This window comes from Pristiophorus japonicus, chromosome 15, assembly GCF_044704955.1.
Source record: "Pristiophorus japonicus isolate sPriJap1 chromosome 15, sPriJap1.hap1, whole genome shotgun sequence".
NCBI lineage: Eukaryota > Metazoa > Chordata > Chondrichthyes > Pristiophoridae > Pristiophorus > Pristiophorus japonicus.
This window is the reverse complement of record NC_091991.1, coordinates 175,333,767-175,361,657: the sequence shown is the minus strand read 5'-3', so window position 1 is coordinate 175,361,657 and position 27,891 is coordinate 175,333,767. Positions and strand designations below refer to the sequence as shown.

General features: G+C 51.1%; 1 protein-coding gene across 1 annotated transcript in view; it reads left to right on the top strand.

Annotated features, from left to right (window-relative positions):
* The window catches only part of ints1 (integrator complex subunit 1), a 113,584-nt gene that overhangs the window by 45,057 nt on the left and 40,636 nt on the right, over positions 1-27,891 (top strand). The window contains exons 19-30 of the mRNA XM_070901330.1: positions 1,146-1,343; positions 3,360-3,489; positions 5,574-5,753; positions 7,295-7,444; positions 9,093-9,278; positions 11,129-11,233; positions 15,078-15,245; positions 16,369-16,480; positions 18,874-19,032; positions 22,352-22,498; positions 26,449-26,547; positions 27,713-27,837. Of these exons, the coding sequence (XP_070757431.1) occupies positions 1,146-1,343; positions 3,360-3,489; positions 5,574-5,753; positions 7,295-7,444; positions 9,093-9,278; positions 11,129-11,233; positions 15,078-15,245; positions 16,369-16,480; positions 18,874-19,032; positions 22,352-22,498; positions 26,449-26,547; positions 27,713-27,837 (1,759 nt within the window). The remainder of the gene's footprint in view (positions 1-1,145; positions 1,344-3,359; positions 3,490-5,573; positions 5,754-7,294; positions 7,445-9,092; positions 9,279-11,128; positions 11,234-15,077; positions 15,246-16,368; positions 16,481-18,873; positions 19,033-22,351; positions 22,499-26,448; positions 26,548-27,712; positions 27,838-27,891) is intronic.

Here is a 27,891-nt window from a genome sequence, read left to right as displayed (position 1 = left end):
AGGAAGTGTCTGCTCTCCTCTCTCTCTACCTTCCATTCCCCGCAACAATGCTGCATTGATTGACAACCGCACAAGTGTGGGTAGAAATCACGACAAAAAGCTGCCCTTGGGAGATAGGCAACTTGGAGAGTAACTTAAAGGGGAAACTGGAAAGTCGAGCAGAAAATACTGTGAATATTCAGCAGGTCAATCACCAGCTGTGGAGAGAACAGACGGGTTATACTGTTTTGGCTGTGTATCCTTCATCAGAACCCCTGCTGTTGTGAGGAAGGATGCACACCTTGAAGCGTTACAACCTGCGTCACAACTTCTTACAGGTGCTGACTGCCCTGCTGTGTATTTCTCTCTGTTGGGGTGGGAGGAGGCGGTTGTGGAGCTGCTAAAACCCTCATCAATGCCTTTGTTACCTCTAGACTTGATTACTCCAACGCACTCCTGGCTGGCCTCCCATGTTCTACCCTATGCAAACTTGAGGTCATCCAAAACCTGGCTGCCCATGTCCTAACTCGCACCAAGTCCCGCTCACCCATCACCCCCTGTGCTCGCTGACCTACATTGGCTCCCGGTTAAACAACGCCTCGATTTCAAAATTCTCATCCTTGTTTACAAATCCTTCCATGGCCTCGACCCTCTCCATCTCTGTAATCTCCTCCATCCCCACAACCCCCCGAGATGTCTGCGCTCCTCTAATTCTGCCCTCTTGAACATCCCCGATTCTAATCGCTCAACCATTGGTGGCCGTGCCTTCAACTGCTTGGGCCCCAAGCTCTGGAACTCCCTGCCTAAACCTCTCCGCCTCTCTACCTCTCTTTCTTCCTTCAAGACGCTCCTTATAACCTACCTCTTTGACCAAGCCTGGCATAATTTCTTCTTATCTGGCTCGGTGTCAAATTTATTTGTTTTGTCTTGTAACACCGCTGTGAAGCGCCTTGGGAAGTTTCACTACGTTAAACGTGCTATATAAATACAAGTTGTTGCTGTTGTATTCCACCCGATTGCTGATGTACCCCCCATCCCCCCACCTGCTCTCCCTGACAACCTCACCACTTTGACCTCTGAACCATGCCAGAACATCAGCTAGACTCTGCACGGTGACGTGATCACTATCAAGGCGGTGTAAATATTCTCGATTTTTCTGGTTTCAGTAACTTCTCCTACCCGCAATGCACGGTGACCGATGAGGAGACCCGCAACGACATGATCAATCGCGAGCTGCAGATGTCCCAGCGGGAGAAGCAGGAGATCCTGGCCTTCGAGAGCCACCTGGCCGCCGCCTCGACCAAGCAGACCATCACCGAGAGCAACAGCCTGCTGCTGTCCCAGCTGACCAGCCTCGACCCGCAGTGAGTGCCTGCATTCGCCCCCCCCCCCCGCCCAGCGAGTGGGAGCGCACGCCCGTGAATGAACTCGCACCCTTTTCTGTCAGCACCCTTTTCTGTCAACACCCTTCCGAGGCTGCTGACCCCTGCTGGGGGCACAGTGCCACAGACAACGTACAGCCCCCTCATTACCTAGCTGGAAGTGTGTGAGTGCCCGCCAGCTATTTGTCTGTGGGGGGCAGTGCAGCCGGGCCCAATTCTGTTCTCACCTGACCGCCAGTTTACAGGAGAAGACACTGGATATGAATCGGGATGTTGGGAACCCTGATTGTTCCCTCATACAGGACCAATTGTGCCAATGCATTTGTTGAAACTAACTGCAGCATTCTGATTTCCCCCTCACCGCGAGCTCCCAAACTTGGCCATTGCTGTCGGGCAGTGGTGTAGAATGAGGAAGCAAATGCCTTCCTACACACTCGAGATTTACAAGGCTGATACCAGAACGAAGAGGGAATAACTAGCAGGGAGGACTGAACTGCCTGGGGCTCTTTTCTCAGACCTGATGGCGATCTTTACAATTATGAAGGGGTTCAATAGGGTAGATGTGGAGAAGCTGTTTCTACTTGTGGGAGAGTCCAAAACTAGGGGCCATAAATATAAAAGGGTATATACTGTGGATGCTGGAAATCTGGAATGCAAACTGAGAATGCTGGAAGCACTCAGCAGGTCAGGCAGCATCTGTGGAGAGAGAAATGCTGGAAGTCTGAAATATAAACATAAATCTAAGGTATTCAGGAGAAACTTCTTTACCCAGAGAGTGGTGAGAATGTGGAACTCGCTACCACAGGGAGTGGTTGAAGCGAACAGCACGGATGCATAGAATTATAGAAATTTACAGCACAGAAGGAGGCCATTGTGTCTGCACCGGCCGACCAAAGGCTACCCAGCCGTATCCCACTTTCCAGCTCTAGGTCCGTAGCCCTGTAGGTTACGGTACTTCAGGTGCACATCCAAGTACTTTTTAAATGTGAGGGTTTCTGCCGCTAACACCCTTTCAGGCAGTGAGTTCTAGACCCCCACCACTCTCTGGGTGAAGAAATTTCCCCTCACATATCCCCTCTAAATCTCCTACCAATTACTTTAAATCTATGCCCCCTGATTGTTGACCCCTCTGCTAAGGGAAACAGGTCCGTCCTATCCACTCTATCCAGGCCCCTCATAATTTTATACACCTCAATAAGGTCTCCCCTCAGCCTCCTCCATTCCAAAGGAAACAACCCCAGCCTATCCAATCTTTCCTCATAGCTAAAATTCTCCAGTCCCGGCAGCATCCTCGTAAATCTCCTCTGCACCCTCTCTAATGCAATCATAGGCAAGTATTCCATATATCTTCTTAACCACCTTATCTACCTGGCCTGCTAACTTCAGGGATCTGTGGACATGCACTCCCAAGTCCCTTTGTTCCTCTACACTCCTCAGTGTCCTACCATTTAATGTGTATTTCCTTGCCTTGTTAGCCCTCCACAAATGCATTACCTCACACTTCTCCGGATTAAATTCCATTTGCCACTGTTCTGCCCACCTGACCAGATCATTGATATCTTCCTGCATTTAAGGGGAAGTACATGTGGGAGAAAGGAATAGAAGGATATACTGATGGGGTGAGATGAAGTGATTATGCTCCACACAAGGAGGAGGCTTGTGTGGAGCATAAACAGCGTCATGGCATGTTTCTGTACTGTATGTTCTATGTAAATCTGGGGGCACAGTCCTGGGCTGCTCTTAAAAACCGCTGTAGGTATCTCGGGAGTGATATTTCGGAATGCCCTTTGGGCTGGTGGGCTTTAGGAAGAGACAGATTGAATCTTTGTGATTGTGTTGGTTTGCAGTTTGCTGACCGTATTTCTCCCTCTCTTCTGCCATCCCCCCCTCCCTCGCTCTCACGCTCTCTCTCTCTCTCTCTCTCTCTCTCTCTCTCTCTCTCTCTCTCTCTCTCTCTCTCTCTCTCTCTCTCTCTCTCTCTCCCCCTCCCCCTCCCAGGGGAGTCCCTCGACGGCCACCTCAGCAGGTCCTCGAGCAGCTGAAGAGCTTGAACCAGTCGCTTCGCCTCGGGCACCTGCTGTGCCGCAGTCGCCATCCCGACTTCCTGCTAAACATCATCCAGCGGCAGGTTAGTGAGCGCAGCCTTGGCTGGGGAGGGAGAGAACTTGTATTCATATAGCGCCTTTCACCACCCCAGGACGCCCCAAAGCGCTTTACAGCCAGTGCAGTACTTTTGACGTACTGTTGTAAATGTAGGAAACGCAGCAGTTTTTGGAATGAGTAACTCAGGAAAGCCCCAGAAAGAAGTGGGCCTTGTGCCGATGATTCAGACTTGTAACTAGCGCTGGCACAATCACAGTGAGCTAAATACAGAGAACGGACTTGGCATGTATTTAGTGCCGTTCACATCCTTGGTACATCTGAAATTTGGCGTACTTTTGAAGTGTATTCACTGTGGTGATGAAGGGATATATGGCACCAGCAGCAATGAGATTATGTATTTTTACTGATGTTGGTTGACGGATAAATGTTGGCCAGAATACCGGGGATAACTCCCATGCTCTTCTTCGAAACTGTGCCACGGGGTCTTTTACATCCACCCGAAAGACGGCACCTCCGAGAGTGCAGTACTGCACTGGTGTCAGCCCAGATTATGTGCTTAACTCTCCGTAGTGGGACTTGAACCCACGGCCTCCTGAATGAGAGATGAGAGTGCGACCTCTGATCCAAAGCAGACACTCTACTCTGATTGTAAGCTCTCGCTCTGATGACTTCCTCAGAATACTCACTTGTATAAAGACAGAGGGGGAGAAGTTCGGGTAGTTTGCGCTCCCTGTTGCTGCCCCTGTAAATTCCGCGGGAGTTTAGTGGTGGCGCGAACCGGTAGCGCCCCGCTCCTGCCGCTAGAGCCCTGGGCCGCTGTGCGGCAATGACGGTGTATAGACTGTGCGCAGCGACCCGATTTTGCCCCGGAGCGAAAGTTCGGTAACGCCCCATCGAGCTGCCACAGGCGCTGATGCCCTGGCCAGCTTCGCGAGGCGCGTACTGAGGTGAAAATCGAAGGGAAGGTGTGGCCTTGCGTGCTCAGTGTTACAAATGGCCGACTTACAAATGGTCTTCCGATATTGACATCGCAGCCCGACACTCCGCTGCTGTGCCGGGCTGTGCCACGACACCTCTCCGCGTAGCGCTGGAAAATTCCCGAAGGTTAGTGCCCCAGTCCTGCCCCCGAGAGGGAGGGGGCGATTGGGCTGGGTGGGGTGGGGGGGTGCGTTAAGCCCAATTTAGCTGCCAGGGCGGGACTTCTGTGCCTGGTGCAGGAACCTTGCCTCGCAGCTGATTGGGGCGGGCTCCCCCCACGAGCCTTTAAAAAGTGCCTGATTTCAGCACCTTTGCGCATGCGAATTTGTTCTCTGGCTCCATGGAGCAGCCTGTCAGAGTACGCTGCGCAGGAAATATTTGTTTCTGCTCACGTTGTCATTGAGGCACTCCCATTTTACGTCTGCTGCCTCCACATTCTATACCGCCTGGGAACTCCGGCAAATAAGGCACTCGAGTCTCGTAGCCTGACAGCTTTGTGGGACGTAGGGGCGAGACCTGTCTACCATTGTGCTTGTGCTTTGTGGAAATGTCTACATCTCTTTGGAGGAAGCTTTAAAGATCTCGAACACAAGCTTTGTGGTGGGGAAAAGCTGTTTTGGTTAAACCCATGTTAAAGTAAATGGTGCTGAGGGGTTACTTGTGCCCCAGCCCTACTGCCCATAAATGCTCACTAGTTATTGTTGCTGTAAGGGATTTGTGTTTTACTGAATTGGAGAACGGAACCGTGGAATCACACGGCACAGAAGGAGGACATTCGGCCCATCATGCCTGTGTCGGCTCTCAGAGTGGTCCAGTTAGACCCGCTCCCCTGCTTTTTCCCCGTAGCTCTGACAATTTCCCCCCCTTCAAAATATGTGTCTAGTTTCCTTTTTGAAAGTTACTATTGAATCTGCTTCCACCAGCCTTTCAGGCAATGCGCATAAAGAAAAAAATACTCCTCCTCTCCCTCTGGCTTTTTAGCCAATTGCTTAAATCTTGTCCTCTGATTACCGACCCTCCTGCTTATCAATTAATTATTGACATTATTTTAAAAATAATATTTGAATTTTATAAACCAATCTGTTGGTTATTTGTTAGGTTTTTTTAATTCCTGCTTGCCCTCCTCTCTAGGCCTCGTCCCAATCCATGCCCTGGTTAGCAGATCTGGTGCAGTCTAGCGAAGGGTCCTTGGATGTGCTGCCCGTCCAGTGCCTGTGCGAATTCCTGCTTCACGACGCAGCCGACGAGGCGGCCTCCACGGAAGAAGAAGACGAGGGAGAGAGCAAAGAGCAGCGGGCCAAGAAACGGCAGGTGAGGCTGCAGATGTGCGACTGGGTCAGTGGCTCTGGTATGTTGGCGGCTGCAACTGGCTGAATAAAGGGATGACTTGCATTTCTCCATCATCATTATAGACGGTCCCTCGAAACGCCAAAAAGGATGAGTTCACAGGTGTTTCAATGAAGGACCTAATATTCCAGGTCCCGAACTACATCTTGAAGGGTGGAAGATGCCTGTGGGTGGATTGTTTTAACATGTGGTGGCCGTTGCACACTGGCTTAACAGAGCTTGGTTTTGGTCCAGTGGCAAGGGTTAACCAAGACGACTGGAGACCTGCTCTGCAGAATGGACCTAGTGCACACACATATCGCAGTGTGGGCTGGCACGTGCTGCCTCTGGGCCCCGAACTCGCGCCTCCCCTGGACTCCATTTCTACAGTGCCTTTCATAACCTCAGGACATTGCTGAACAGCCAATGAAGTACTTTTGAAGTGCAGCCACTGTTGTAACGTAGGAAATGCGAAAGCCAATTTGCGCACAGCAAACTCTCAGAACAGGATCATCGAATCATAGAAACTTACAGCACGTAAGGAGGCCATTTCGGCCCATCGTGTCCGCGCCGACAGACAAAGAGTGATCCAGCCCTGTAGGTTACGGCACTTTAAGTGCACATCCAAGTATCTTTTAAATGTGGTGAGGGTTTCTGTCTCTACCGCCCTTTCAGGCAGTGAGTTCCAGACCCCTACTACGCTTTGGGTAAAGAAATTTCTCCCCTTATCTCCTCTGTACCTCCCTCCAATTACCTTTAAATTTATGCCTCCTGGTTGTTGACCCCTCTACTAAGGGAAATAGATCCTTCCTAATTTTATACACCTCAATCAGGTCTCCCCTCGGCCTCCTCTGTTCCAAAGAAAACAGACCCAGCATCTCCAATCTTTCCTCAAAGCCAAAATTCCCCAGTGCAGGCAACATTCTTGTAAATCTCCTCTGCACCCTTTCCAGTGCAATCACACCTTTCCTGTAATGTGGACTATGATGATAACCAGGTAATCTGGTTTAGTGATGATGGTTGAGGGGTAAATAGTGGCCAGGACACCGGGGGTAACTCCCCTGCTCGAAATAGTGCCGTGGGATCTTTCACACCCATCTGAGGGAGCAGACGGGGCCTCGGTGTAAAGTCTCATCTGAGACACCGCACCTCCGACAGTGCAGCGCTCCCTCAGCGGTGCACTGCAATGTTGGCCTGATTATGAATGCAGTGATCATGAATGAAGAAAGCGGTACAGCTGTCTGCTTTTTTTTTTCTTGGCTGAGTCTTTTGCGGGCAAGAGATTTGCCTGAGCCCTGTAAAACCGTTTGCCTCGGGGCGGGGCGATGGGGGAGCGGGAAAGTGGCAAATCGAGGGCAAACGGGACTTTGGGGTAACGTCACAGCCGAAAGGCAACAGCTCTGTCAGTGCAGCACGCTCCCTCGCCCTGGCACTGGGACTGTCGGCCTGGATTACGCGCTTGTGTCTCTGGAGTGGGGCAGGCTGCGTCCTTGATTGAACCCAGTGTTTTTTCTCTCGCGATGCAGAGGCAGCAGAAGCAGCGGCAGCTCCTGGGCCGTCTGCAGGACCTCCTCCTGGGCACCAAAGCCGACGAGCAGACTACTTGCGAAGTGCTGGATTACTTCCTGCGGCGCCTGAGCTCCCCACAGGTGGCCTCCCGCGTCCTAGCCATGAAGGTAAGGCGGAGGAGAGCGTGCGTCTATTAAACAAAGAGTGTCTCTTCCCGTGGTGAAGTCGGATCAGGAATCGGCCAGGCTCTGGACGAAGAGCGCATTGTGGGGTTGGGTGGAGGGTGGGTGGGGGGAAAGGGAAGGGGGGGGGGTGGGGGGAAGAGGGGATGGGAAGGGAAGGGGGGAGGGGTGGGGGAGAGGGAGAGGGGAGCGGTCGTGGTGGTGGAAACAGTCACTCTTCCACCTCCCGCTGCAACATTCTACCCTCCTGTCCTGGAGGAGCTGATCCGGGCACCTGCCAACCCGCCCATCCGCCCCCCCCCCTTGGTAGCCCGGTTAAGTGACCATTCCTCACGTGTGAGCCTGCACGGCAAGCGGCAGCAGGTTATTTGACTGTGATGGCAGCTTGCTGATGTTTCTGCTCCCACTCCATTGACCTAATCTCACCCTACCAACTAACTTACGGACGTCAGCGCTTGAAAAGGGGTCACGGAACATTGGGGACATCCCTCTGCTTTGGTTTTGCCGGGCTCATTCAAAATTCTCATCCTTGTTTACAAATCCTTCCATGGCCTCGTCCCTCCGTATCTCTGTAATCTCCTCCAGCCCCCACAACCCCCCCCCCCCCCCGCCACGAGATGTCAGTGCTCCTCTAATTCTGCCCTCTTGAGCATCCCTGATTATAATCGCTCAGGTGGCCGTGCCTTCTGTTGCCTGGGCACCAAGCTCTGGGACTCCCTCCCTAAACCTCTCCGCCTCTCTTTTCTCCTTTAAGATGCCCCTTAAAACCTACCTCTAACCAAGTTTTTGGTCATCTGTCCTAATTTCTTCTTGCGTGGCTCGGTGTCAGGTTTATCTGTTTTGTCTTGTTGTAGTAGTAGTAGCAGTAGTAGTAGGGTAGTATTAGGCAGTCCCTCGTATCGAGGATGACTTGCTTCCAGACCAAAAAGGGGTGGGTTCACAGGTGTTTCAATGAAGGACCTAATATTCCAGATCCCGAACTACATCCTGAAGGGTGGAAGATGCCTGTGCGTGGATTTTTTTAACGTGTGGTGACCGTTGCACACCAGCCACACGGTCTTGACAGAGCTAGGTCTTGGTCCAGTGGCAAGGGTTAACCAAGACGACTGGAGACCAGCTCTGCTGCACGGGCCTAGTGCACACGCATGCTCCTACTATCCATAGATCGCAGTGTGGGCTGGCCCGTGCTTCCCCGGGCCCTCGCCTCTCCTGGGCCCCGATCTCTCACCGCTCCTCCGCCCCGATCTCTCACCGCTCCTCTGTCCCGATCAAAAATGAAGCAGTCAGTAACACGACATCAATTAGTCTCCTCTTATCTTGAAGCGCCTTGGGACATTAAAGGCGCTATATAAATACAAGTTGTTATTTGACTGTGATGAGAGCATGCTGATGCTTGTGTTCCACATGATCCTCCCCCCTCTCTAATTACTTAATCTCACCCGATCAACGGGCGACGTCAGTGCTTCAAATAGCGACGCAGAACATTGGGGGGGGGGTTCCATTGTGCTTTGGTTTTGCAGTGCTCCTGCTCGTTTATTTTAATGTTTTAATTTGAATGTCACTGTTGGGAATCTGGGGGAATGGGGGAGGGCGGACGTGGGTTTGTGGCCTGATCTATCTTTCTTTGCTGCAGGGCCTGTCTCTGGTACTGACCGATTCCGAGAACAGCCAGCGAGATGTGGAGGAGCGAGACCAGATGATGGAGGAGGACTCGAGCGACGGGGAGCCACTGCCCGGGTACCAGTGGCTGCTGCGGGACCTCCCCAAACTGCCCCTCTTCACCAGCGTCTGCAACATGACTTCCCTGGCACTGCAGCAGGTGAGCGAGCACTGCAAGCAGGCAGGGAACCAGAAGGCGCTGGTATTTATTTATTATTGAGGAACCGAGGTGAATGAACGGGGATCCAGATGAGCACCCGAGTTTGAACAGAGATGGGACAGATGAGTAAATCGGGGTTAGGTTGCTCGAAGCTTCAGTCCTCCTCTCCTACAGTCTGCAGGCTTCAAAAACCTGAGGGCGGTAAGGCCACACCTGGAGTACTGCGTACAGTTTTGGTCTCCGTATTTAAGGAAGGATATACTTGCATTGGAGGCTGTTCAGAGAAGGTTCACTAGGTTGATTCCGGAGATGAGGGGGTTGACTTATGAGGAAAGGTTGAGTAGGTTGGGCCCCTACTCATTGCAATTCAGAAGAATGAGAGGTGATCTTATTGTAACATATAAGATAATGAGGGGGCTCGGCAAGGTGGATGCAGAGAGGATATTCCCACTCAGGAGAAACTAAAACTAAGGGACATAGTCTCAGAATAAGGGGCCACCCATTTAAAACTGAGGTGAGGAGAAATTTCTTCTGAGGGTTGTAAATCCATGGAATTCTCTGCCCCAGAGAGCTGTGGAGGTTGGGTCATTGAATATATTTAAGGCGGAGATGGACAGATTTTTGAGCGATAAGGGAGTAAAGGGTAATGGGGAGCGGGCAGGGAAGTGGAGCTGAGTCCATGATCAGATCAGCCATGATCTTATTGAATGGCGGAGCAGGCTCGAGGGGCCAAATGGCCTACTCCTGCTCCTATTTCTTGTGTGCTTATGTAAGGAGTTTCATAATCTAATAAAATAATGATACTTTATTATTTCGAAGAAGAGCCGGCGGAGTTCTCCCTGGTATCCCAATATTTATCCCTCAATCAACATCACTAAAACTGATTATCCAGTCGTTATCACGTTGCTGTTTGTGGGAGCTTGCTGTGCGCAAATTGGCTGCCGCGTTTCCTACATTATGACAAAAGTACTTCATTGGCTGTAATGTGCTTTGGGGTGTCCGGTGGTCGTGAAAGGCGCTATAGAAATGCAAGTCTTTCTTTATATGGGGCCTTTAATGTCTCAAAGCACTTCATACAATGAATTAAAAATATAGGAATGTTCAGAAAGAAAGGCTTGCATTTGTATAGCGCCCGCCACATCCTCATGATGGCCCAAAGTGCTTTACAGCCAATGAAAGTGTAGTCAATGTTGTTCTATAGAAAATGCAGCAGCCAACTTGTGCACACAAGCTCCCACAAACAGAGAATGATCGGATAATCAGGTTTTTTTTAAGTGATGATGAGGGATAAATATCGGCCAGGACACCGGAGATAACGCCCCTGCTCTTGTTCAAAATATTGCCTTTGGATCATTTACGTCCACCTGAGAGAGCAGACGGGGCCTCGGTTTAACGTCTCATCCGAAAGACGGCACCTCCGACAGTGCCGCACTTACCTCCGTTCTGCACTGGAGTGTCGGCCTAGCATATGTACTCGGGGTTCTGGCGTGGGGGACTTGAACGTAGAACCTAAATGAATGGTCAAGGTAAGCCGCACCCAGACCTGGGCACCCTTCCATTCGCTTTATGAAGTCAGCTGAGCGCAGGACTCTCCACCACATGGTGGCGCCACATTCCTTTTTGTTTCTCTCCGAGCCGAAGCCTGTACACTGCTATTTTGTGGCTGGCTGTGTGTAGTGCGTTTTAACTCTTATTTAGGATTTAGCCATGTCGGGAAAAGGTGCAATATATAAACATGTGTAGCAGCATATAAAGGATCAGACACTTTTGCAGGGGTAACGTGTTTGGCGTGTGCAGGTGAAGGCGATACGAATTCGATGATACATTTTACTGCCAATTTTGATTTTCAGGCCATTCACGTGGAGACCGATCCCCAGACCATCAGTGCCTACGTCATTTATCTATCCCAGCACGCACCAGTGGAGGAGCAGTCACAGCACAATGACCTTGCTCTGGTAAGAGCGACACGGACAGGTTGGAATGGGGGGGGAGGCGTTCGCGCCGGGGTACAGATTAATGTCTCAGCGAGTCGCTGACTCACTCGCCCAGCTTGTGCAAGTTTTTCGTTCAGTTTTAATGAGATATTGCTAAGATGCGTCACTGTCACTTTAATGTTGATAATGAGGTGTGGGCAACAGCCGACTGTTCTGCAGCACCCACAACACAGCCTTAATGTAAAGCAGAGTGCTTTACAAAGTACTTGCAGCACAAACAGGCCATTCTGCCCAACAGGTCTAGGGCATCATAGCAATTTACAGCACGGCCCATCGTGTCCATGCCAGCCGAATCCCATTTTCCAACTCTTGGTCTGTAGCCCTGTAGGTTACAGCACTTTTAAGTACGCATCCAAGTATCTTTTAAATGTGGTGAGGGTTTCTGCCTCTACCACCCTTTCAGGCAGTAAGTTCCAGACTCCCATCACCCTCTGGGTAAAGAAATTTCCCCTCTAAACCTTCCCCCAGTTACTTTAAATCTATGCCCCCTGGTGTTGACCCCTCTGCCAAGGGAAACAGGTCCTTCCTATCCACACTATCCAGGCAATTTTATACACCTCAGTAAGATCTCCCCTCAGCCTCCTCTGTTCCAAAGAAAACAGACCCAGCTTCTCCAATCTTTCCTCATAGCCAAAATTCTCCAGTCTAGACAACATTCTTGTAAATCTCCTCTGCATCCTTTCCACTGCAATCACATCAGGCCCCGGCCTGTAAGACCATCAGAGGGAGCAGCGTGCGGCCGCATACCACTGCAGGAGGGCGACGGCTGCGAAGCCAGGTCGCTGATTGCAGTGCGGGCAGGCACAGCAGGAGGGGCGAAGGAGCGGCGAGAGATTGTAGCAGTAAGTGACCGGGGCCCAGGAGAGGCGCGAGTTCGGGGCCCAGAAGAGGCGAGGGTCCAGGGGCAGCACGGACCAGCCCACACTGCGATATGTGTGCGCGCTCGGTCCGTGCAGCAGAGCTGGTCTCCAGTCGTCCTGGTTAACCCTTGCCACTGGACCAAGACCTCGCTCTGTCGAGCCCATGTGGTGGCTGGTGTGCAACGGCCACCACATGTTTTTTAAAAAAAATCCAAGCACAGGTATCTTCCACCCTCCGAGATGTAGTTCGGGATCTGGAATATTAGGTCCTTCATTGAAACACCTGTGAACTCATCCCTTTTTGGCGTGGAAGCAAGTCATCCTCGCTTCGAGGGACTGCCTATGATGATGATCTATGCCGGTGTTTTTGCTCCACACAAGCCTCCTCCCACCCAACTTCATCTCGCCCCATCGGCATAACCCTCTATTCCTTTCTCGCTCGTGGACTTATCCAGCCTCCCCTTAAATGCATCTACACTATTTACATAAGAACATAAGAAATAGGAGTAGGCCATTCGGCCCCTCAAGCCTGCTCCGCCATTCAATAAAACCATGGTTGATCTGATCTTGGCCTCAGCTCCACTTCCCTGCCCGCTCCCCATAACCTTTGACTCCCTTATCATTCAAAAATCTGTCTTATCTCCACCTTAAATATATTCAATGACCCAGCCACAGCTCTCTGGAGCAGAGAATTCCGAAGATTCACGACCCTCAGAGAAAAACTTCCTCCTCATTTCCGTTTTAAGTGGGTGACCCCTTATTCTGAAACTATGTCCCCCTTGTTCTAGATTCTAAATTTTAAATTTGCCTCAACTATTCCCTGTGGTAGTGAGTTGCACTTTCTCACCACGCTCTGGATAAAGAAATTTCTCCTGAATTCCCTATTGGATTTACTGGTGACTATCTTGTATTGATGGCCTCTCGTTCTGGTCTCTCCCACAAGCGGAATCATCTTCTCCACTGCTGCCCTTCATAATCTTAAAGACCACCGTCAGATCAGCCCTTGGCCTTCTCTTTCCTTGAGAAAAGAGTCCCGGCCTGTTCAGCCTTTCTGCGCTCTCGGCTGCTCATTTCCATGGTAGTCTCAAAGGATCTTGGTCCTTCACTGAGGTTTCCCGATCAATGTAAGTAGTAAGTGTAGTTGTAAAAACAGAAAATGCTGGAAATCTCAGCAGGTCAGGCAGCATCTGTGGCGAGGAAGCAGAGTTAACGTTTCGGGTTGATGACCCTTTGTCAGAACAAAAGTGCAGTTACTGTGTGTGAAAGGTGGGTAATCCCATCTTAACATTTCAACAAAAAAGATTTGTTGACACCTGAAGCAGTTAAAGGATTAATTATTTAGTAGCGGTGCCGTGGAACTGAAACCAGCAGTACTGTAATGCAACAACTTGTATTTATATAGCGCCTTTAACATCGTAAAATGTCTAAGGCGCTTTACAGGAGCGTTATCAGATAAAGGTTAACATCCAACTACATAAGGAGATATTATCATCATCATCATCATCATCATAGGCAGTCCCTCGGAATCGAGGAAGACTTGCTTCCACTCCCAAAGTGAGTTCTTTGATGGCTGAACAGTCCAAAAGGAGAGCCACAGACCTTGATACAGGTGGGACAGACATTCGTCGAGGGAAGGGGACGGTGGGGTTGGTTTGCCGCGCGCTCCTTCCGCTGCCTGCGCTTGGCCTCTTCACACTGTTTGCGTTGAGACTCGAAGAGCTCAACGCCCTCCCGGATGGACTTTCTCCACCTCTGGCGATCTTCGGCCAGGGTCTCCCAGGTGTCAGTGGTGATGTCGCACTTTACCAGGGAGGCTTTGAGGGTGTCCTTATAACGTTTCCGCTGTCCTCCTTTGGCTCGTTTACCGTGAAGGAGCTCCGCATAAAGCATTTGCTTAGGGAGTCTCGTATCTGGCATGCGAACTATGTGGCCTGCCCAGCGAAGCTGATCAAGTGTGGTCAGTGCTTCAATGCTGGGGATGTTAGCCTGGACGAGGACACTGATGTTGGTGCACCTGTCCTCCCAGGGGATCTGCAGGATCTTGCGGAGACATCGTTGGTGATATATCTCCAGCGACTTGAGGTGTCTTCTGTACATCGTCCATGCCTCAGATCCATACAGGAGGGCGGGTATTACTACAGCCCTGTAGACCATGAGCGTGGTGGTAGATTTGAGGGCCTGGTCTTCAAACACTTTTCCTCAGACAGCCGAAGGCTGCACTGGAGGCGATGTTGAATCTCCGCATCAATGTCTGCTCTTGTTGATAAGAGGCTACCGAGACATGGGAAATGGTCCACGTTGTCCAGGGCCGCGCCTTGGATCTTGATGATTGGAGGGCAGTGCTGTGCGGCATTGGAGATGTTAGGACAGGTGACAGAGGTAGGTTTTAAAGAGCGTCTTAAGAGGTGGAGAGGTTTAGGGAGGGAATTCCAAAGCGTAGGGCCTAGGTAGCTGACGGCACGGCCACCAATGGTGGAGCAATTATAATCAGGGCCAGAATTAGAGAGGCGCAGATATCTGGGGGTTGTGGGGCTGGAGGAGGTTACAGAGATAGAGAGGGTGCGAGGCCATGGAGGGGCGTTGAACACAAGGATGAGAATTTTCAAATCTAGGCGTTGCTGGACCGGGAGCCAGTGTAGGTCAGGGAGGGGATGGGTGAACGGGACTTGTTAGATTGCAACTCATTCGTAAAAACAGAAAATGCCGAAAATACGCATCAGGTCCGTCAAGTGTAAAAGAGGAAAAAACGGCAAACTGGTTTTGGGTAGAGACCCTTCAACAGTGTATTCGGAGAAGGTCTTCGTCATGGATCTGACCATCCAGGGTTTGTACCGAGAACATTATCCGATTTTCCTCTTTCAGCTGCTGTGCTCCCAATATTCTTTCCTTGTTTCAGCTGGAATTTCTTTTCCCCCGGTTCACAACCCGCCATTCTGTTCCCTCAGGACGTTGCGCGCTTGATCGTCGAGCGGTCGACCATCATGACTCACCTCTTTGCCAAGCACGCCTACCGGACGGAGTGCGAGTCCGTGCTGGTGGCGCTGATCGCCATCTTCTCGCGGTACGTCAAGCGGATGCGCAAGACCAAGGAGGACGAGGAGGTGTACAGCTGGGTGAGTCACAGCCTTGTCGGAACGGAACTGACGCAAATGGCTGGTGCTGCGGGGGAGGGGGGCTGAGGAAGAGGTGGGGGGTGGGGGGGGAGAGAGAGAGGGAGACGGCGAGAGAGAGGGGGGGATGGGGAGGCGAGAGAGAGGGGGGGATGAGGAGGCGAGCGAGGGGGGTGGGGGCGGGAGGTGAGGGAAGGGGCGGCGGGAAGGGAGAATTTGGGGGTGAGGGAAGGGGCGGCGGAGGGGAAAGGGAGGGAGGGCGTGGGGAGCTGGCAGAGCAGGCTATGATCTCTGACTCCTGAGCCAATCCCTGATCCTGTGCTGGGCACTGGGTGCCCCCCCCCCCAACTTGCAGTCCGGCGTATCAGCAGTGGCTCAGTGGGCAGCACTCTCGCCTCTGAGTCAGAAGGTTGTGGGTTCAAGTCCCCACTCCAAAGACTTGAGCACATAAATCTAGACTGACACTCCTAATGCAGTGCTGGCGGAGTGCTGCACTGTCGGAGGTGCCGTCTTTCAGATAAGACGTTAAACCAAGGCTCTGTCTGGCAAAAGAACCAGAGGACAGATGAGAATTTATTTTATGTAGCGAGTTATAATGATCTGGAATGCACTGCCTGGAAGGGTGGTGTATGCAGATTCGATAGCTTTCACAAGGGAACTGGATAAATACTTGAAGATGAAAAAGTTGCAGGGCTCTGGTGTAAGGGCAGGGGGAGCCGGCACAGGCACGATGGGCCGAATGGCCTCCTGTAATGGATCATGCTATGATTCTATAAGTTGACAGTGGGGCTGGAGGAGAGACAATCCAATGGGGCAGGCAGTGATGAGGCTGCACCGCTTCCAACATGTTTTGCTGTAGAATCCTACAGCACAGGCAGAGGCCATTCGGCCCATCATGGCCGCGCTGGCTCTTCGCAAGAGCTCTCCAATTAGTCCCATTCTCCCCTGCCCTTTCTCCGTAGCCCTGCAATTTTTTTCATTTTCAAATATTTATCTAATTCCCTTTAGCAAGTTCCTGTTGACTTGAATATTTTACAGTCTGGAATGCGATTTGATTCCGGGACTCCGACTCTGTGATGGGGGAGTGTGTCCTTTGCTAACTGTGCTTTGTGTTCCTGACCCACAGTCCGAATCCCAGGACCAAGTCTTCCTGAGGTGGACCACCGGGGAGACGGCCACCATGCACATCCTGGTGGTCCATGCCATGGTCATCCTTCTAACCCTCGGACCCCCTCAAGGTATGAACCGACCATGGGGGGGGCTTATCTCTGGATCGTGTTTAACTGTCTGTGTTTGAGAAAGTAGGGCAGGGAGACGCTCATGAAATTCATTATTACAGCTGTCAAGCTACAGCGGTTCAATGCGTAGCACGCTCGCATTCGAGTCCGAAGGGCATGGGCTCGCTCCGTGCATCGAGCATTCAGTGCCCAGTCTTTCAAGGTTCAAGCCCCTCTTCAGAGACTTGAGCACACAATCCAGGCTGACACTCCCAGGGCAGTGCTGAGGGAGTGCTGCACTGTCGGAGGCGCCGTCTTTCAGATGAGACGTTAAACCGAGGCCCTGTCTGCTCTCTCAGGTGGATGTAAAAGATCCCATGGCACTATTTTGAAGAAGAGCAGGGGAGTTCTTCCCAGTGTGCCGGGCCAATATTTATCCCTCAATCAACATCACTTTTTTAAAAAAAAACACAGAATATCAGGTCATTATCACATAACTGTTTGTGTGATCCTGCTGTGCACAAATTGGCTGCCGCGTTTCCCACATTACAACAGCGATCGCACTTCAAAAATAGTTTATTTTTCAAATCTATGGGTCTTGGTTTCTTATTTGTGTGCATGCTCGGAATAAAATGTACTCCTTCTCAGAATTTTCTTCTCCAGCACAATATGTACTCTTCAAAGAGGAAGAGCTTTGTTACTGAGATAATGGTGCGAGGAGCAATAACTCTGATTTTATCCCCTTTTCAATCTACTTTCCAAATTTGCTTAGCATCCAGCCAGTTGCAGGGACTGCGTGGTGAACTTGGCTATCATCTCGTTCACCTCGGGCGCCTGGCTTCAAATGTAACCCAGACGAGATCCTCGTCTCCCAACCAGTCGTAAAGTGAAGTGATTTCAGGAAGTCAGCCCCGATTAGTTGTGAAGGGATGAGAGTCCGCAGTGGAAGATTGCCCACAATTTGCCGCAAATTGACAATCTCGCTCCGACATCACGAGAATGGGTGGTGTGGGAAATGGAAATGTCACCGGTGTAACGAGGGCCCTGCTCCTGAGGTTGGAGCAGAGTGTCTGACCCACGCTGCACCTGATGTGAGTTGGCCCCTGAGAGTGCTTGCAAAATCATGGCGTGTAACCCATTGGTGGATAATTCTCACCTTGGTGAGTAGAAAAATCCATGGGCAGCCACTTGTGGCTTTGTGCAAGACAGTCTTGCAGTAATATTTCTGTATAGCCTAGCCGTTCGCTTGTGTGCGTGTGTGTGGGTAAGCACTTACAACGTTGTACCGGGGCAATGCAATTCAGTGTTTGATAGTTCCCGTTGTGTTGCCTGTGCCATATGCCACACTCTCCAGGACAAAGCAGTCCGCTTAATCGGCACCCCCACCCACCAGCTTAAACCATCCCCTCCCTCCACCACTGGCGCACCGTGGCTGCAGTGTGTACCATCTACAAGCTGCACTGCAGCAACTCGCCTTCGGCAGCACCTCCCAAACCCGCGACCTCTACCACCTCGAAGGACAAGGGCAGCAGGCGCGTGGGAACACCACCACCTCCACGTTCCCCTCCAAGTCACACACCATCCTGACTTGGACACATACTAGCCGTTCCTTCATCGTCGCTGGGTCAAAATCACAGAACTCCCTCCCTAACAGCACTGAGGGAGCACCTTCACCACACGGGACTGCAACGATTCAAGAAGGCGGCTCACCACCACCTTCATAGAACGGTTACAGCACGGAAGGAGGCCATTCGGCCCGTCGAGCCCGTGCCGGCTCAATGCAGGAGCACTTCAGCTAGTTCCACACCCCCTGTAGCCCTGCAAATTTTTTTCTCTCTGGTACTTATCCAACTCCCTTTTGAAAGCCACGATTGAGTCTGCCTCCACCACCCTTTCAGGCCGTGCATTCGAGATCCTAACCACTTGCTGCGTAAAAAAAAGTATTTTCTGAAGTCGCCTTTGGTTCTTTTGCCAATCACCTTAAATCTGTGTCACCTTAAATTCAAGGGCAACTAGGGATAGGCAATAAATGCTGGCCTTGCCAGTGATGCCCACATCCCAAGATTAAATTAAAAATCAACCCTGGCTAAGAAGATGTGGAAGAAGTGGGTGAGCAGACCAGAGTTGCTCACTGATTGTTCTTTGCTCTGTCTGGGTAGAGATGGGTGTGTCTCGCTGCAGTCTCTATGGTGACGTTGCTCCCAACTGAGGAACTCTGTAACCTCGAACCTGCGAACCATTGCAAGCTCCCTTTGCTCCAACAACCCGCGTCAACCCCTGGTGCTTAGCTCTTCACCGGCCCTGTAGGGCTGAATGTGATTATTGTTTCCTCGGTTAGATCTTGCTGAATACTCCCGCGAGAAGGGTAACGATTATTGCTGGCGTCTAAAACGCTCTTGAATCATGGCTTGTAGGCGAGAGTGATTTCTGCCACCTCCTCAACGTCTGGTTTCCCGAGAAAAAGCCGCTCCCCACTGCATTCCTGGTCGACACCTCGGAAGAAGCTCTGCTTCTCCCCGACTGGCTGAAACTCCGGATGATTCGCTCGGAAGTGTCTCGATTGGTGGATGCAGGTAAGGGCAAAGATTTGGTGCTCGAGCAGAAATGAAAGAAGTAGAAATCTAGCAAACCCCGCTCCAGTTGACCCAATATTCTCCACATTTTACAATGAAATGATCCGTCTCGGTTTATTCACGGGGTCTATTTTCCCCTAAAATGTTTTTGCTTTGTTGGGAGATTCGCTGGGTGAGTCTCCTCTCGAGACTTGTGTTCAAATTCAGCCCAGACTAAAGGCAGAAGAGTCTCTTGTATCTCCGTTGTTTCTTGGGACCCCGAACAGAGAGGGTTTGTGCACCCTCAACCCAGTTATTAGCGCATCCAGGCAAGCCGAGAGTGATCGATCACAATCCTGACTAGAAATAAAAACAGAAAATGCTGGAGACACTCAGCACGTCAGACAGCATCTGTGGAGAGAGAAACCAGGTTACATTTTTAGGTCGGTGACCATTTGTCCGATCTGGAAAAAGTTAGAGATGTAACAAAGGCAGCAAAGGGGTGGGAGGGAGGGAGGGAGGGAGGGAGGGGGAGGGAGGGAGGAGGAGGGAGGGAGGAAGGAAGGGGAGGGGGGTGGGAGGGAGGAAGGAAGGGGGGTAGTTCTGTGATTGGTGGAGAGATTAAATGACAAAAGGTATGATAGTACAAAGCAAAAGGAGATGGTAATGGGACAAGTAAAGGAACGAAAGTTGGGCGTAGAAGAGGTGTGAATGGGAATGACAGAATCAACTGCTTCCATCTGGAAAAAATAGGGGCAGAGGTTATGATCTGAAATTGTTGAACTCGATGTTGAGTCCAGAAGACTAAAGGACCTAATCAAAAGATGAGGTGCCGTCTCTCGAACTTACATTGAAGTTCGTTCCAGTGTATGAGGCCGAGGACAGAGAGGTCAGAGTGGGAGTGGAGCGGAGAATTAAAGTGACAGGCGACCGGAAGCTCGGGGTCACGCTTGCGGACTGATCGGAGGTGTGTTTGTCTAAACCTGGTACGTGGCCCACAGGACACCAACGTAGGCACCACGGAGACACAAAGTCTGGGCGCTCCCGACGTAAAGTGCGGGTGCAAGCGGCAAGCTGTACGTGTTGTCGAACATCTCCATTGCTGGTGGCTGGCTTGTGCAGGCAGCGAGGAAGATGTTTGGAACAACAGCAGCAGCGACAACTTGTGTATATATATAGCGCCTTTAACGTAGTGAAACGTCCCAAGGTGCTGCACAGGAGCCACCGAACCGCATCAGAAGATTTTAGGACAGGTCAGGGGTAGGTTTTTAATGAGCATCTTAAAGGAGGAGAGAGAGGCGGAGAGGTTTAGGGAGGGAATTCCAGAGCTTAGGGCCCAGGCAGCTGGAGGCACAGCCGCCGATGGTGGAGCGATGGGAGTGGGGGATGCGCAGGAGGCCCGAATTGGAGGAACGCAGAGATCGCGGAGGGTTGTAAGGCTGGAGGAGGTTACAGAGCTAGGGAAGGGGGAGAAACCACGGAGGGGTTTGAAAACAAGGATGAGGACAAGCTTGACGTAGAGTGTGATGGATAGCTCGCAGTGACTTACAAGGCAGTGATTCAATTGAGTGGTCTTGATGACATTGCAAACCACAGGAGGAAAGCCAGAGCATTTTATGAGTGTCAGCGAGGTTGAATTATTGTCTTAAACTCTCTGCTTGATGTTTTGGTTTTAAAAAAAATATATATATCCTTTCTACAAAAGACTACTTTCTCGCTCGAGATTGTTGGGGCTGCTCCTTCTCGGGGAGGAGAAGTTAGAAGCTCGCTGCTCTTCGGGATCTTGCCCCTTCCCCATTTATTCCCCCCGTGTGTAATGTATTTGCTTCCTGGGTTCTTTGCTTAAGAATTCATAGCAATACATTGCTATTAAGAACGAGTTGGTTTATTAGCAAAGGTTTAACAATCACACTACACATTACCAGTTCATCCACCAGGCTCACAACCACCTGCCTCATTGTGGATCCCCCGGAACCCAACTGGCTGGGGTTTTATTGAGTCTTGTGAACATCATGTGACTGGCTAAGCCACTCAATACTCAATAGCTCTACCATACATCAAATGCTCCCTTATTAACTGGGGGGGTTAACTCAAATGAAAAGTTAATCTTGCTGCTAGCAGAGAATGGTTTTGCTCCATTGATCTCTGGGTTATGGGCCCAGCATGCTTCCGCTGAGCCACTCTGCTCAGCTCAACAAACCTGTGAGCATCCTCACTGGTTCATGCATTACACCGTGCCAGTCTGGCGAGCAGCTATTCTTCCGTGGTGGGAATCACGGCGGAGTCCAAACCCGGCCCTCTGGTGCCCACGTGCATGTGTTTTGCCGAAGGAGTCTTTGGACAGGAACGGGCCATTCAGCCCCTCCTCCATGTCATCCCCAGTGCAGAGGCACTCCGCCAATTGCTGCACCCCAATTGTTGCCCTTGCTGGGATGGGCTAGCTCACTGTAAAGATTGATCCCGGGATCATCCTGGTCTGTCTGGCCGTTCGACACCAACTGGCGCAACAACCCATTCAGCCACCCAGGGCGCTGTGGCATGTTTACGATCAAAGTAGCTCTTCCACTCCCTCCCCCTCTTTCAGGGTCTTGTCCTTTAACGTTGAGCCAGTTTACGTGTAGATACAGCTTTATAAAGCCACGATCTTCCTCAATAAAGTCACAGGAATCCGGTCTCGATCATTAATCCCTGGGTCTGAACATCATTGGAAATCAGCAACACGGAGCATGCTGACAGTAACTGATGTCCAATAAAAGCTGGATAAAGCCACTCTCTGAAGTTGATTATGTGTATAATTAGGTGTCCTGGAGTGATTTCAAGCCTTGGCGTTAAGTTGACAGTTCTAATAAACCACTTGAGGTTCATTCCCGGGGTTTATGGTGTCATCTGTACTCTGCGAATTAAATTACAGCCTTGTAATCCCTGCCAGGTGTCTCTTTTTAATTGTGAAACCTGGGCGATTGGGTCTGTGAGCCCATATTGCCAGACACCACCGACAGCGGAATGAGCAGGAGAAAAGACGAGATAAATCAAGCAGTAGGCATTAGGTGCCCGGCACCTTTTGTGTTTTAAAAACCTGGGATTGTAGGAGCAGGAAGGGAAGGCGTGAGGGAGAGTGTTGTGCCGTTTTGAGGTGGAGCCAAAGACCGAGTTAGAGCAGGGGGCGCTCTGCCTCCATTGTTCTGTTGTGGAACTTCCTGCTGTCTTCTTTTGGCCACAGCAGTCTCGCCAGGAGCGGGTGCTGAAGTGGAAACGGATTTGCACTTGGCTCCGAATGGCACCTGCGTTGTGCAGCGCGCGGGGGCGGCTAACACTTTGAATCCTTTTGTGTCTCTCGCAGCTCTCCAGGACCTGGAGCCTCAGCAGTTGATCCTGTTCGTCCAGTCCTTTGGAATCCCAGTGTCCAGCATGAGCAAACTCCTGCAGTACCTGGACCAGGCCGTGTCCCACGATCCCCAGACGCTGGAACAGAACATCATGGACAAAAGTACGCCTTTCAGTAACGGGGAGTTAATGATGGCTGTGGGTGGGGAGGGGGTTTCCCATTTTGTTAGTGAACGTAAGAAATCAGAGCCAGAGTCGGCCATACGGCCCCTCGAGCCTGCTCCACCATTTTATACGATCATGGCTGACCCGGTCATGGATTCAGGCTTGGGTCGTGTAACTATTTGCATTTCTCTAGCGCCTTTCACGACCACCGGACGTCTCAAAGCGCTTTACAGCCAACGAAGTACTTTTGGAGCATAGTCACTGTTGTAATGTGGGAAACGTGGCAGTCACCTTGCGTAGCCATGTCCTCCGAGAAGGCATCGATACTTGCAAAGCTTTTTAGTGTCAGCCGTGGCTCAGTGGGCAGCACACTCACCTCCGAGTCAGAAGGTTGTGGGTTCAAGTCCCCCTCCAGGAACTTGAGCACATAAATCTAGGCTGACACTCCAGTGCGGTACTGAGGGGAATGCTCTGAGGATATAGGACAAAGCTGATCTTTGACCTCAATTCCACCCTCCCGTCCGATCCTCATATCCCGTGATTCCTCTAGTTAGTTGTCCCTTCTCTTCTGGAGGCACTGACTTATTCTGTGGGGGAGCAGGGTAGTTCCACAGATGATGTCAGCCCTACTGCACCTCACCAAGTGGTCATTCTTCATGCGTGAGCTTGGAGAGTGACTAGCGGCAACTATTCGACCATGGGAGGGAACCGGGATCAAGAAAGATTTGCATTTACATAGCGCCTTTCATGACCCCAGGATGGCACAAAGCACTTTCCAGCCAATGAAGTACTTTTGACGTGAAGTCGTCGTTGTAATATAGGAAACGCAGCAACCAATTTGCGCACAGCAAGCTCCCATAAACAGCAATGAGATAATGACTGGTTAATCTGTTTTAGTGATGGAAGGATAAATGTTGGCCCAGGACAATATTCTTCTTTTGAATAGCGGCCGTGCGATCTTTTACGTCCACCTGAGAGAGCAGACTGGGCCTCGGTTTAATGTCTCATCCGAAAGACGGCACCTCTGACAGTGCAGCGCTCCCTCAGCACTGCACTGGAGTGTCAGCCTGGATTGCCTGCTCAAGTTTCCGGAGCGGGACTTGAACCCACGACCTCCTGACTCGGAGGCGAGAGAGAGTGCTAACCACTGAGCGAGCTACCCAGCCTGACCCTGTCCCCCCTGACGACGATAGTCCAGAAGAACCCACCCGATAAGAGGCTGGCAGAAGTCATTCTGGCTGCTTTTTTTGTTACTGGTCCACCTCTCTCACCCAGAGAGGCTGCGACCAATTGCATCACCTCCACTTGCTGAGATCAGAGATTGTGTTTGGAAAGGTGCTTGTTGTCGTGAGCTGTCTGGCTGCTCGCCCCACTTGTGCGTACATCAGGCCAAAATTAGCAGGGGACCGCACGAGGCCCCTCACTAATCCATCTTGGACCATCTGCTGTATCCAGCCCAGTCATTGTGATTAAATTAGATGGTGTTACTGAATGGATAGTTGTAATAAGCAGACGACACAGGGGAGTGGATGATTGCAATGCTGCTAATTCAAAATAATGGATGGTAATTAAAAATGAAGGATGAATGATTCAGAAGTGGAAAATTACAAATTTATTGCGGTGTTCCTTATGATATTGGAACATGAATTATATTTTTTTAATTCCCGATTATTTAACATGCTATTATTTCTGGTCTTGCCGAGCTGGTTGTTTGCATCAGATACCCAAAGGCGATGTTCACTGCTTATCCAGCGTTAAGTGACTTGTGCTTGTTTTATTTATTGATGTTGGTTCCAATTTTCAGACCGAGTTTCACATTGGCTTCCGAGTTTCCAAGGGAGCAGATTTGCCGCTGATTATTTATATGTTTTTGTTGGCAATAGACTTGCATTAGTCTGGTGATTTCAGAAAATTATAATGATGTTTTTATTTTAAAAAAATAAGACGAGACATTTTTTAATTTGGGTAACGTATTATGAAATTCAGACGATGAAACCAAGGAGGCAACATGTTTCCAGGTTTTGAATTCTTCGACACTTGGCAGCAGCAGCAAATGTCCCATCTCTGGGACGCCAGGATTAAAGGGGAAGGAGGGTGAAGGATATGACCACTGTGCCACATCACTGTCTCCTTATTATAGACTCAGACAGCACAGAAGGAGGCCATTCGGCCCATCGACCCGTGCCGGCTCTCTGAAACAGCTATCCAAATAATCCCACTTGTCCATTCTTTCCGCATAGCCCTGAAAATTGGTCCTTTTTCCCACATGACAACAGTGCCTACACTCCAACAAGTACTTCATTGGCTGTAAAGCGCTTTGAGACTTTCGGTGGTAGTGAAAGGCACTATATAAATGCAAGTCTTTTATTATTTATCCAGTTGCCTTTTGAACGTTACTATTGAATCTGCTTCCACCACCCTTTCAGGCAGCGCGTTCCACATCACAGCAACTCGCTACATAATAAAATATCTCCTCATCACCCCCGCAGGATTTTTTGCCAATTGCCTTAAATCTGTGTCAAACTTCTCCCATAGAAACATAGAAATTAGGAGCAGGAGCAGGTCATTCGGCCCTTCGAGCCTGTACCGCCATTCAATAAGATCATGGCTGAACATTTAACCTCAGTACCCCTTTCCTGCTTTCTCTCCATACCCCTTGATCCCTTTGGCCGTAAGGGCCATATCTAATTCCCTTTTGAATATATCTAACGAACTGGCCTCAACAACTTTCTGCGGTAGAGAATTCCACAGGTTAACCACTCTCTGAGTGAAGAAGTTTCTCCTTATCTCGGTCCTAAATGGCTTACCCCTTATTCTTAGACTGTAACCCCAGGTTTTGGAACTCCCCAGCAATGGGAACATTTCCTGCCTCTAACCTGTCCAATCCCATCAGAATTTTATATGTTTCTGTGAGATCCCCTCTCATTCTTCTAAACTCCAGTGGATACAAGCCCAGTTGATCCAGTCTCTCCTCATATATCAGATAGATGTCAGTTTATCCAGAGAGGCACTGAGCACCACAGATCAGGAAGGTCCCAAGTCCAATAAGCAGTAGTGCTGAGTTAGCCCATCTTACAGTGACATGGATGTTGACTTGGGCTCCTCGCCCGGGGGGTTAGGGGGGGTGTAAATCGGTCATGTTGCCAACTCCCTGTTGCTATCCGATGACCTCTGGAAGTATGCACACGTGGACACAAGCCGGGCACAGAGTTTAATCCAGCTGTTGCCCTGTGGTCGGATAGCCTCACATCTGATGGGCTCGCACATGAATAGCCGCTTCTTGGTTGTGGTGTCGGGATGGAATCTGAAGCCAGTAGAGCAGTATCCTGGACCACTGGTGCCAGCCGTGGCTCAGTGGGCAGCACTCCAGCCTCTGAGTCAGAAGGTTGTGGGTTCAAGTCCCACTCCAGAGACTTGAGCTCAAATCTAGGCTGACACACCCAGTGCAGTGCTGAGGGAGTGCCGCACTGTCACAGGCACTTGTGCCGTCATTCGGATGAGACGTTAAACCGAGGCCCCGTCTGCTCTCAGGAAGATTTGAAGAGGAGCAGGGGAGCTTGCTGTGCGCAAATTGGCTGCCGCATTTGCTACAACAGTGACTACACTTCAAAAGTGCTTTTCATTAGCTTTAAAGAGTTTGAGATTTCCTGAGGTTGTGGAAGGTGCTATAGAAATGCAAGTCTAGAAAGTAGTCAGCGCCTTGGAGAATGGAAGAGAAGAAAAATGTTCCTGGTGAGGGGGTCGGGGTGAAAATAGTCCCATTGCCAAGTAATGTACGACAAACGTAAAACATACACCAAGTACCTGCCTTGGTGCCAACTGTATCCAGAATACAATTCCACAGATAGAATGACTGATATAAAGCTGCTTGGCCACCAGATATTTCTTGCACTGGTTATATTAGGGTTGTGCAAGCATGTTCTAATTCTCTTGTCTTTCTCACTGCAGACTACATGGCTCACCTGGTGGAAGTGCAGCACGAGAGAGGAGCGACCGGTGGACGCACTTTCCACACGCTGCTCACTGCCTCCCTGCCACTAAACAGAGGTACCTCTTGCATTCTGAGCTCTTCTGCATCGGATTCACTGTCAATGCCCTACTGACAGTTTCTGTAAGAGGCTCCATCTTCACCACCTGTAAATCTCTCTCCTCGCTTTTTCTTGCCTCTGCCATGTTTGTGGACCCAGGGTTACCTTAATCCCATTCGTGGTACTTCTATCAGATTAAACATCAGGGGCTCGGTGGGCAGTGGCTCGGGGGTTGGGGGCAGAGGGGGGCTCTTTGGACAGTGTGGGTGGGTGGGGGGGGGTGGGTGGGGCTCAATGGGCAGTGAGTGGGGGGAGGGGGAGGGGACTCGGTGAGTGGGGGGAGGGGGTTGGGGGCAGAGGGGGGCTCTTTGGACAGTGGGGGGGGGACTCGGTGGGGGGCAGGCATGATGGGGGGCTCGATGGGCAGTGAGTGGGGGGAGGGGTGTGGGTCGGGCTCGGTGGGCGGTGAGGGGGGGACTCGATGGGCAGTGAGGGGGGGGGCTCGATGGGCAGTGAGGGGGGGGCTTATGGGCAGTGAGGAGGAGGGGCTCGTAGGGGTGGGGGGGGCTCGATGGGCAGTGAGTAGGGTGAGGGAGGGCTCGGTGGGGGGGGGTGCTCGATGGGTAGTAAGTGGGGTGAGGGGGGGCTTGGTGGGGGGGGGCTCAATGGGCAGTGAGTTGGGGGAGGGGTGAGGGGGGGCTCGATGGGCAGTGAGTGGGGGGAGGGGTGGGGGGGGCTCAATGGGCAGTGAGGGGGGGGCTCGATGGGCAGTGAGAGGGGGCTCGGTGGGCAGTGGCGGGGGGGGGGGTGTTTGATGGCCAGTGAGGGGTGGGCTCGGTGAGGAGTGGGCTCGATGGGCAGTGAGTGGGGGGGTTGGGGAGGGGAGGTGCGCCTCGATGGGCAATGAGACCGTGAGGGGGGTCCAGTTTTTCACTCGAGTGACCTGAGCCCCAGTGTGTTTCGCATCTACTTGAGATCCCAGCTGTGATCAGCAAGCTCGACGCAGTCTGGGGATCGATCCTGGGACTTTGCCACATCGGGACGTGCATTTACTAATCCCACCAGCTTGGGGGCATTGCCCCAAGCATTCTCTTCTCGCTGCTCCTCTCGATGGACCTGATGTGAAACGACTGCGCTGGGTCACTGACGCCTGTAAAATTCAGATTTCTTGTATCTTTTCGCAGAAAATGCAGACCTCAACAGACAGAGCTCGAGCCACGCGGCACCGCAGTGTCCCATCCGGATTCGAAGGCCGACACAGATTCCCGTTATTGGGGCAGATGAGGATTTGGCTGGGCTGTTCCTTCAGGTACAGAGTAAGAATATATTTGCCCTTTCCAAGCCGTGCATAGTCAAAACCGAA